Source organism: Leptosomus discolor, chromosome 5 (assembly GCF_034619465.1).
Source record: "Leptosomus discolor isolate bLepDis1 chromosome 5, bLepDis1.hap2, whole genome shotgun sequence".
NCBI classification, from domain to species: domain Eukaryota; kingdom Metazoa; phylum Chordata; class Aves; order Leptosomiformes; family Leptosomidae; genus Leptosomus; species Leptosomus discolor.
The window spans coordinates 22375590-22386881 of NC_141395.1; the positions used below are offsets into that span (position 1 = coordinate 22375590).

An 11292-nucleotide genomic window follows, 5' to 3' on the forward strand; every position below is an offset into this window, starting at 1 on the left:
CCTTTAATGAAAGTCTAAAAATTTCCAGTTTAAATTTTGAAACCTTCAACATACTCATAATTTTTCTAAATTCACATTCACTTTTCCATCTATTTGTCTCATTTGGGGCTTTTTTCATTTAAAATCAGAAAATTTTTTTAGTTTTTTTTAAATTGTACATCCATTGAATTATGTTAATATGGTGGTTTACATGTTTTTCATTCTCTGTTCTACCTTTCCTATGTACGGTTTTTGGTTTAGTTTAACAGCAGTTAAAACAGTTTCTGGTACAGTTGAGTTTAAAAGGTTTGATAATGTCTACAGATTATCTGAAATGAAGAATGGTGTTTATAAAGGATGGGTGGAGACTTCATTTTAAATTATTTTTGAAAGCAGAACTTTACCTGAATATGTCTGAAGAGTAGGGTTTTGCTTACAAATAAATACAACCAAATGGATATTAAGAAGAAGCTTAAAATGAATTTCGAAGTCATCAATATCTGAAGAGATTGCAGATGAGATACAGGTATGTAAAAAAAAGAAAAATCTTAGAGCATAGATAGTTGATGCAAAGTTCTGGAGTTTTTTTAATATCTTTATGACTGCAGCAATAAGATGTATTAAGCAACTCTGAAAAAGTGAACAGTAGTTGCAGCTGACAACTTGATTAATAATATTTCTATTTCAGAATATTTGGTAACACGTATATTTACAATCTTGCTCATAGCTGTCTCACTGAGGGTCAGATTCTGCTGTCCTTGCTTATGTCAAATAATTTCTTGCGTTGCACATAATCTCATTGATTCAGTGTGGAGAATGATGGCAAAACCTGACCGTAGTGACTAAAAGCAACAGTTGGTTCTTTCAGTCTTTGACAGCTGCAAGAGCAACTCTTTTTTTCCAAACCATCCATCCTAAATTCCAACCTGTAGGAGTATGGACCTATATTTAGCTAGCGAGATTAAGTTGCAAAGGCTTCAGGCAGGGCAAAGCACATTGGTCTGCCTTTTTTACAGACAGACCTTTGGGCAGACAACAGCTAAAGCTTTCCGCTCCCTCCCCTTTCCCAACTGTTTGCAAAATGGATTCCCAAAGGGAACTCACTGAAGAGCTCAGGCTTTACCAATCCACCCTTCTTCAGGATGGCCTCAAGGAACTCCTCGAAGAGAAGAAGTTTATAGATTGCTCTCTCAAAGCTGGTGACAGAAGCCTGCCTTGCCACAGATTGATTCTGTCGGCATGTAGCCCTTATTTTCGTGAGTATTTCTTATCTGAGCAAAATGAAGAGAAAAAGAGGGAGGTAGTTCTAGACAATGTTGACCCCAATGTCCTGGATATGATTGTCAAATACCTTTATTCAGCAAGTATTGATCTTAATGATGCTAACGTGCAAGATATTTTTGCTTTGGCCAGTCGCTTTCAGATCCCTTCTGTGTTCACTGTGTGCGTCTCCTATCTTCAGAAGAGGCTTGCTGTTGGGAACTGTTTGGCCATCCTTCGGTTAGGTGTTCTGCTTGATTGCCCACGACTTGCATTTTCTGCCCGTGATTTTGTTTCAGATCATTTTGTGCAGATCTGCAAAGAAGAGGACTTCATGCAGCTTGCCCCGCATGAACTTATCTCAGTCATTTCACCTGACAGCTTAAATGTAGAGAAGGAAGAACTGGTATTTGAAGCAGTAATGAGGTGGGTCCGAACGGACAAGGAGAACAGAGTAAAGAGCCTGGGGGAAATTTTTGACTGCATACGTTTTCGTCTTATGCCAGAAAAATATTTCAAAGAACATGTCGAGAAGGATGATATCATTAAAAGCAACTCAGACCTTCAGAAAAAAGTAAAGATCATTAAGGATGCTTTTGCTGGGAAACTGCCCGACCCTAGCAAAAGTACAGAAAAGTCAACCAAAGGGGAGGTGAATGGCGATGTAGGAGATGAAGATTTACTTCCTGGCTACCTAAATGACCTTCCCAGGCACGGCATGTTTGTCAAAGACCTGATTCTTCTGGTTAACGACACTGCTGCAGTAGCTTATGATCCTCTTGAAAACGAATGCTACCTAGCAGCCCTGGCAGAACAGATTCCCAGAAATCATTCCAGTATAGTCACCAAACAAAATCAGGTCTACATTGTTGGAGGACTGTATGTGGAAGAGGAGAACAAGGATCAGCCTTTCCAGTCATACTTCTTCCAGGTACAAGCCTTATAATTGTTGGTGCAACAACAGGTGCTTGTAAGAGTTACTGAAAAGTATTCTGAGTCTGTGCAAGTGACTTGTCTAGTCTGCCTGGCTGGCTGATGCAGAGTAGTATCTGTAGGGAACTATTCCTGTCTCAGAGAGGTAAATGAAACCAAGAGACTTGCATCTTCTCTTTCAAGATCAAGCCCCTGGTGAGATCTCAGAAAAGATTAAAAGGATTAGTATATTCTATCTAGGCACCAGATTTCATTATTTAAGGCCCAGATTTTTCATAGTACAGATGCCTAAATTTAAGTCTACTAATGTTTTTCTAAAATACCATTTGTGAATTTCTGTTAACGTCCATGAAAGCCGAGTGCTTAGCTGCTTTAGATCTAATGTGATGTCTTTCTTTTTTTGCATCTGAAATATTTTTGACAGCAGTAACGTGTATATTTTAAATGCCACTTTTGTCACTAAAATTCCAGAAGTCCTTTTGCAGATCTACGTTTGAAATCCTAAGGGCATTCTAAAATACATAATTTAGAGGTAGAAGGATGTTTTCTTGGCAAACTGTCAATGTTAGTACACTAAATACCATGTTTCAACTGAGAGCATAATTTTATATCTTTGTAAATCTGTATAAATGGAAGGCCAATTAATACAAATTGTAACTTCCACAGTGTATTTTAGGAAAATTAGCAAAAATACAATTTGTCATGTTTATACCATAAACTATTGTGGGTTTAGCTACCTAGCTACATGCTTTGGGAGATACTTCAACTGTCTTGTGAGCAATTATGCAATATGCTGCTGGCCATGTCCTGTCTTTAGGAACATTGGTCTAAAAGAGTGAAAGTATGTCCTGTTTCAATATGAAATAAAGCCGAGTGATACGCAGTGATAGACTTTTAAAGCCTTCATATATTAAAAAATGCAAATAGGGGTATGGCTCACTGTGATTTCACACACAAGGAAAGAGTTGGTTTCAGGCATTTGTTGTATCTATGAGAGGGAAGTCTTAGTTTGCTAGAGAGGGATCAGCACTGTTTGGTGTAGGTGTAAAACACTAATCACCGAAGTGCAAAACTTGTTCCAGAAATATTCTTCTACTAGAAGTATTGTGTTGATGTCACAATGTCTGTAATCCAGAACTGAATAGTCTAAGTCTCAGGCTACTAGAAAGGGGCCTCTGAAAAACTAAACCTCAAGACTGATGTTAAAAATTGATGAAGTTTTCAGAATCCTACTTTATATGTCTGCGTCCATTTCCTGAAATACTGCTCTCTCACTTGTCATCCTTAAGCTTGCTTGCTGCTGCTACTGCCTATAGTTAGAATACTTGTCTGCAATGCCCATGTGGCTGTTGTTCCCCTAAAATGTTAATGTGGTGCCAAACAGATTTTCACATCCTGATCTCCTTTTCTCCACCAGTGAAGCACCTGTTTCCATTTTATTTGGTAGCTAGCAACCCAGGAGAAAGCAAGGCTGCCACTGGCTCAAAAATGCATGACTAGTTTCTGCCCTATCATCAGTGGTTTTGTCATCTTCGAAACTGATTAACTAAGCATGCTGTGATCTGTGATGGGTACATCTTCTCATTACATCACCCAGATCCAGCTACTTGGGTGATCCACATTCATGAACTAAACTTCACTATTGCAATAAAACGCCTAGTCCAATAGGGGTGGTCCATCAAATCTGGGAGGTGCATTTTACCATGGAGACCTTGACTGTGGAACATACTTCTGGAAAAAGGATGTCACTGAGCTAAACCCCGATCAGATTATTTTGACTGAATTTTCTCTTGTTTTCTATCAAATACCTTTGCACTCATACAAACTCGCGTTTTACCTTCCCTTCCAGTACCTTATGAAGCAAATCTATATGCAAAGAAGAGAGAAAATACTCTTTTTGAATGTTAGTGAGCATTCAGGTTCCATTGTAAGTTCTCAGATCAAAACAAAAGTCTTTAGTCATTGTGCCTTCAGAGATCTCAGGACCTTTTGAGGGTATTTGTGATGAAATACCACCTCTTTTGCTGTAGGGATTGCAGAATTACATTACTTGCCATATGTAATGATCAGGAAATGTAATATTTCCTGATCATTAAGAGGAATGGTGTGAGGACGTCTGGCATCTCTCATTGTAGTGATGAGCACAACTGGCCAAATGTTTAGGTGTGGAATGGCAGGAGTGTCTGCTCCCTTCAGGCAGCAAGAACAACTTTCCAACATGTGATAGGGAACCTAGAGAGTGAGGGACCGTTAAACAAGGAAGAGCTTAATAAAGAGGTAAAGAAACTCTGTGAGGGTGAGTGAGGGTGAGCAGATGCAGAAAGAGCTGTGTGGCATTGCCTCTGCTAGGCCTCAGCACCATGAGGTGGGTAGAAGTCACCATTCATTAGCTGCACTCAGGGAAGGGTAGGTTGTTCAGGCAAGCAGATGAGAGATACTGAGTGCAATTAGATCATCTGTGGAACAGCGTTCATTTGGATTTTTACTGTTTGCCTTTCCTAACACTTCCTGTTCTGATGGTCTTTCAGCTGGATAGCATCGCTGGCGAGTGGGCTGCCCTTCCTCCTCTGCCATCAGCCAGGTGCCTCTTCGGGCTGGGAGAGTCGGACAACAAGATCTATGTAATTGCAGGCAAGGACCTTCGCACTGAGGAGTCTCTAGATTCAGTATTGTGCTATGATCCCGTGTATGTTTAATATTTAATTGTGCCCACTGAGGACACGTACATAGCCCATTGTTAGTTGAAAGAGCCTCATGGTGATACTCTTCTTATTTCAGGGCAATGAAATGGGGCGAGATCAAAAAACTGCCCATCAAAGTATATGGCCATGCTACTATCTCAAACAATGGATTGATATATTGTCTTGGCGGAAAAACTGATGATAAGTGAGTCTCAAAGCCTTTTCATAACAACTCATAACATTATTTGCTTGGTCCTTTATAGATTGTATGTCCTCACACACAGAAATCAGTTTCCCTTTTTTACATCTCTGGATTAAGGTTGCTAACAATTTGGCAGAGGGGAACACATTATGGTATATAGGGTATCTTTTTCATGATAAGGTAAAATTGCACATAAATTTTAATCCAAACAAGCTACTTTAATGACCGTACTTATTTCCAAGGCAAATTTTACTTACATTGCAGACATGTTAGTAATATATAGCTATGAGGACCCTTACTGAAAGTAGTATTTCCTTCCAGACAGAAATACTTAGGTACCATGGAATTACTGTGTCAGTTTTTTATATGTTCTGACCTGTGGTGCCTGTTACACCTTGATGGGTGTAACATTAGGAAAATCAAAGTTTTTACTGACGCTGAGCACGTGGTGGTAATTTTTCGGTGTTTGTGCAGGGGACATTTAAAATAGAAGCTTGTCAAATCCACCAAAACAGCAGCATAATCTTTCTTTTATAACCTTTGACACACATTCCTGTGCAAACCCATCTGAACAGAACACATTGGGAAAGGACACTGTCTTTCTCTGTAAGGTACAGTGAAACTGCTGCCCTGTGTAAGCAGCATTCAACATCTGATTTAGTTCTGTGGATGTGATTAGTGCTTTGCAGACATGCAAAGATTCCCAGATTAGATACAAGAAAGGATCTCATGGAGAGGAAAGAGATGTTATATATAAACCCACACAGTCCACCTTGGAACAAGCCAAAAGTTCATCAGGAATGCTCACAGGTTTTCTTTTTCCTCCACAGGAAATGCACTAATAGGCTGTTTGTATACAATCCCAAGAAAGGAGACTGGAGAGACCTGGCTCCAATGAAAGTGGCTCGCTCAATGTTTGGAACAGCTATCCATAAGGGCAAGATTGTCATTGCAGGTGGTGTCACTGAAGAAGGCCTTACTGCATCTGTTGAAGCTTTTGATCTGACCACCAATAAGTGAGTGCAATAGTCAAGGTATTTTTAAGCAAGTGTTTTATCATCTAGGCTTTTAGGAGCTCTGAGGTAAGAGTCACAAGGTGCTCAGGAACTACCCCCGAGACACTTGGGCTACATTCACATCTTTAGCAGCAGCAGCAGCTTAAAGAGCCCAGAGCTGGCCATTTCTCCTGACCCCCACGCATTTTCTATGCTCGCATAGCAACATTGCAAACACGATCAAAGAGCTCATGTAGCAAAAACAACCCACTCTCTAACCTTTTTTTTTTTTTAAAAGTCTGATTACTTCCCCACTGTAGTTGACTGCACAGCCACATAAACAGGTGTACTGGCATAATAATTATAAATACTATAAAGTAGCGACAAAAGAGAGTAAGTCATACCTGGAATTAGCTCACTTATTTGGTCCAGATACTTTCCAACGTTCTTGCTTACAACCAGATGCAGTCAGCATCCCTCAAATGTTATGATTTCTGATTTATATCCTCTGTATCTGTGTCTTTCTATTCTTAATTTTTCTTTTTATTACTTCGGTTACTTTTCCTCATTGTTACAATGTTTGGCATTCTTCTGTTCCATTGTTCAGAAACGTGCAGTTTGTGGTCTAAAAATCTGCAGGTTCTTGTCTTGGTTCACTTTGTTTTGTTACAGTCAAGTCACACCAGTAAGAGACAAATTAGCCTATTGGTTTTGATGTTGACATTATCCAGAAATGGGATGTCTGCATGTTTTAGGTGTTCATAGGTGTGAATTGGCAGAAAATTTGAAATTATGGTAATGAGCTCCAGTGAGGTGGGTTTTTTTTAAACTCAAATTATGTCAATGCCATTTGAAATGAATATGCATTTTAGAAACTAGAGAGGAAAAAATGAGAGTAGCTGGGGAAGTACACATCTGTATAAAGCATATTACAGATGATGGGACCAGGCGACCTGTAAGAAGTGGTCTCTGGGAAGAGATGTCATCACAGTGCAATTCCGTCACTTAGACTTACAGAAAGCCCCTGTAGGGACAAAGACACTGAAACTCACTGCTGATAAATCTCAGAATTTGTTCCTCTTACTAAACCATTCACTCAAATGGTCAATACCTGAATTTATGTCACCCAGAGGTGTATTTTAGTGCATATTTAGAATATTTCCCGTGTGTTTAACCTAGTTTTTTCTTTTCATCTTTAGGTGGGAGATTATGCCTGAATTTCCCCAGGAGAGAAGTTCCATCAGTTTAGTCACCTTAAGCGGAGCTTTGTATGCTATTGGAGGCTTTGCGATGATTCAGCTTGAATCTAAAGAATTTGCACCCAGTGAAGTCACAGACATATGGAAGTAAGTTTAATTTAAGCACGCTTTTATGGTAGAAAGCTGTATCTAAAACTGAGGTTTGTAGACAGTAGAGGGTAAAATTAGTTTCTGTTTAACTCTGGAAATGAACCATAGCACAGGTTGTAAAACACTTGTTGACAGATAGAAATGTTTGTCAGAAAGTACCAAATAATCATAAGACTTAGATCTAATAACTACTTCCACCTACTAATTATTTGCACAGCCTGAGTCATGATCTTCAGATTCTTTTAATCTTTAAGAGAGACGTATCTTTGGCAGGTTTGGCCCTGTAAGTATAACATAAAAACACTCTCTAGTTAGTGACATTCTTACACAGAAAGGCCTGTATACACGGAGGGTTGTACGTACTCATGCGTTAACAGTCAAACGAGTAATTGTTCCAAGAGAATCAGAAATATCTATCTCCTAGAATTTTTTTTGTTTATCTAAATCATGGTAGCAGTGATGAAACATCACATCTCTGCTGCGACTCTTCAGCTGCTAAGGTAAATTCAGGAGTTTTAACTGGCAGAAGGAAAGGAAGGATTCCCAGAAAAAACACCTTTAGATGTAAGAATCTGAAGGAATTCAGAAGGGGTACTTAAGACAAGGAGGAAGCTTTTATAGGAGTAATTAAAGTATGATATAGGCCAGCGACAAGCTTTAGAGACCAGGAAGAAGCCATGTTCTGATGTTCTTTTGTTAAATGCAGGTATGATGATGAAAAGAAGGAATGGATTGGCATACTGAAAGAGATCCGATATGCCACTGGAGCCTCCTGCCTGGCTACACGCTTAAACCTCTTCAAGTTATCAAAATTGTAAACAAAATGCTGGAAAATGTGATATGGTGAGGGAGTTTCAATAGGCTCTTCTGGGTTTGTTGCATGAAAATGTCCCCAGGTTGTACAGTTTTGTAGCAGCACACTAGTTATACTGTTAAGCAGTTCATCTGTCTGTCCAAGTCTTAAGGTATGTATTAGCTCACCAACAACTGAATTTTTGCCAGCGTTTAAAATCCTGAAGAATTCTAATTAACATTGATTAGAATAAATGAAGATTTCAGAGAGAACTCCATTTTTCACTCCGTGAAATTGCTAAAAAAACTAGACTTCCTTACACCATCAATCCAGGATAGTGGTGGCTTATCCTCCAAACAACGCCCATGAATTAACGGTTAAGTTGGAATAAAATTGGCTACCTACTAGTTGTATTTAACTGGCTGTTCGTACAGCCTGATTTCCCCCTTCAGTGATGTATGTAAATTCTGCATTCTTCAGCTGTGTCTTGAAAATATTTTCATTAGAGCCTTCTAAAAATAATTTAGTCTGGAATCGAAGTGCATATTGAAAACAAAAGTGGCCTAAGAAATGCCCATCTCAGCCAAAGCTGTAGTAGTAGCCAGACGTGAGGAAAGTCAGAGAAGTTCACAAGGTTACTAACTCTACTGTTTAGGCTTCTGGTAACAAGGATTTTCCACTTTTTTATGCTTTTATATTTATTTCCAAAGCAAATATTTTACGGAAGTTTTTCTCAGAGATCTGAGGCTATTATAAGCATTCATGAAAAAGTCCTACAAGAACTGATCATCAGCAAATACCTACATCAGAGAGGACTTTTCCATTTAATAAAGAGTTGATGTATTTTGATGTTGAAACTTTTAACAATTAAACTTTGTTTTTAAAACTATACAAGTATCACTTGATGGTGTCTCTTTTACTGATCAGCTAATCATCACTGTCATATTGACAGCACACAGATTTCTTAGTACAGCCTTTGCCCAAAACAGAACACTCAGTTTTCTTAAAGTAAAGCATGCCCACCATATTATAGAGTATCTCTTCACATGATTGCTCCATTGAATAAAGACGGTGTCAGGTACCTGAAAGATGTCATAAATATAACTTCAATTACAACTGATGAAACAGGAAAAGCAGCCCACCACATCTGACTGAACAGCAATTCCCACTACCAACTGACCCCTAGCTTTGCCTTCCTAGGAGACATATGGCAAAGGCACAGCCACCATAGCTCATTTCAGTATGTTACTGTACACTGGTATACTTAATCTGCGGGCCAGCTTTTCTGTTTTCCCTTTAGTACCCAAATCTTCAGCTGTTCTTGGCATCTTTTCCTTGGCTCCAGTGAAATCACTGGCTTACACCAGCCCATCTGCTCCAACACTTGCTGATTGAATTTCAAGAGTGACTGCAAAGGATGAAAAGCAGCATGTTTTATTGAAATACTCTTGTATTTTGCATTTCTTAGATGCCCCTTCTGAATCCACTCATAGCAAGTTTTAATCCTCATCCCACTGTGAACACACATAACTTTATCCACGTGTAACCTGAAGATGCCTGGCTTGGCAGTGACTGCCAGACACCTGAAAGGCAGGGTCAAACACATGACCACCCATGACTGATCACTGCAGCTACAGCCACTTGCCACCTCCCTTACACTCCAAGGTTGCTACTTTAAGGCTACCTGCACAGTCAAGAGCACTCTAACTTGTAGCCTGCCTTCCGAGATCCTAACTTATGAGTGTCTTCTCCATTTTATAGAAAAACTATATGCACATTACATTTTGTATGTGCTGTGCCTTCAAGGAATTTCCTCCAACCTCTTGTCTTCTATGTTTTGCAGCCCTTGTCTGTTTGATACCATAAGCAGACAACCATCAACTAGTTCTTTCAGTCATCCCACACCTGTAAGGGCTACCTCTGGAGGAAAGCACCTTGCAGCTTAGATCAATTCTGTCTTTTTTTCCTGGCTTTTCATTAGTGTCCTGATTTATATTCAGTCAATAAAAACATTTTCTTCTACTACCGAGTGCCAAAAAAAAAAAAAAAAAAAAGGAGCAACAGCCAGGTGCACAATGGTCAGTTCAGAAATGCAGTTGCTTACCTCTGCCAGGTTTCAAAGGAAGCTGTAAGAAGAATGTCTATTGCTTCTACTAAAAAAGGTAAGAAACCATATACACAGGCTGCGTGTGACAGAGAAGGGCACGGCGAGCAGTTGTCATGAGGTGATGGCAGCTGTAGTCACAACATGGCTGCCTCTGAAAATGGGCTGATTTGCATAAGTACGACCACTCTACTGTTACTGCTCTACAACAAACATTCTCCTGTCTCTTCCACTTTTTCCTTCTACTTCTCAGTATCTTATGCCTCCTGACACAAACTCGGGCTGAGCACGATCACAGGAAGCCTGGTAACTGACAGATGGTTTTGAAACATGATAAATAAACCAGCAATGTTTTTCACCATCAGTAACCACGGTGATTGTCACTCTCTGAAGGCTTTTTTCTTAGTCTTCATTCTTGGTTTCAATTCTCAGCCTAATTCTGCTCTTTTGTACACCATCTTATTTACAGAACAGGCAGGTTAGACTGTTTGTCTAATTTTATTTCATTTCTATTAGCAAGGACTAGTCCAATGCATAATGTCATAATAATAAATTCCGTGAATTATCCAGTTGCTAGTAAATGCCTATGTCTGACATAAGCATTATTTTCTCCCTGTCTTGTATAAATCTTTCAGGTATCCCTTCCAAGTTGCATTTAACTGGAGTACAAGTGTTTCAGGGGTGTGGGTGGCTGCCAGACCTCTAGAATTAGTCTACCATTTAAGCATGTGAAGCTGTTCCAGAAGGCTCAAGCCATATTTCTTCTGCACACGCCACATCACAGGGTAGGAGAAGCAGCTGGAAGTTCCTCACTGCAGAACACCCTCCCTCAACACAGTCACCCACAGTACCTCTGTTCTGGAAGATGGAAACAAAACGGCTGTAATAGCAGCCCTATTCTTAGTAAATCTGCATTTCAGTTTCTTGGTTTCACAGTACAGATACCGTTTGATCCCTGTCGCTCATTCTGTCACATGCTGGAGGACAGACATAGTT

The 11292-nt window shown here is 39.5% G+C and overlaps 1 protein-coding gene across 1 annotated transcript; it reads left to right on the forward strand.

Moving 5' to 3' along the window:
* The first annotated feature begins 839 nt into the window (after positions 1-839).
* Positions 840-9053, forward strand: KLHL41 (kelch like family member 41). The gene is made up of 6 exons (XM_009950533.2): positions 840-2170; positions 4701-4858; positions 4951-5058; positions 5886-6071; positions 7250-7396; positions 8106-9053. The coding sequence occupies exons 1-6, from the start codon at positions 1061-1063 to the stop codon at positions 8215-8217; spliced, it is 1821 nt and encodes a 606-aa protein (XP_009948835.1). The 5' UTR covers positions 840-1060; the 3' UTR covers positions 8218-9053.
* The last annotated feature ends 2239 nt before the right edge of the window (positions 9054-11292 follow it).

Coding starts and splice junctions, on each gene's coding strand:
- KLHL41 (XM_009950533.2), top strand. CDS start 1,061: ATGGATTCCCAAAGGGAACTCACTGAAGAGCTCAGGCTTTACCAATCC. Junction 2,171..4,700: donor TCCAGTCATACTTCTTCCAG/GTACAAGCCTTA, acceptor ATGGTCTTTCAG/CTGGATAGCATCGCTGGCGA. Junction 7,397..8,105: donor GAAGTCACAGACATATGGAA/GTAAGTTTAATT, acceptor TGTTAAATGCAG/GTATGATGATGAAAAGAAGG.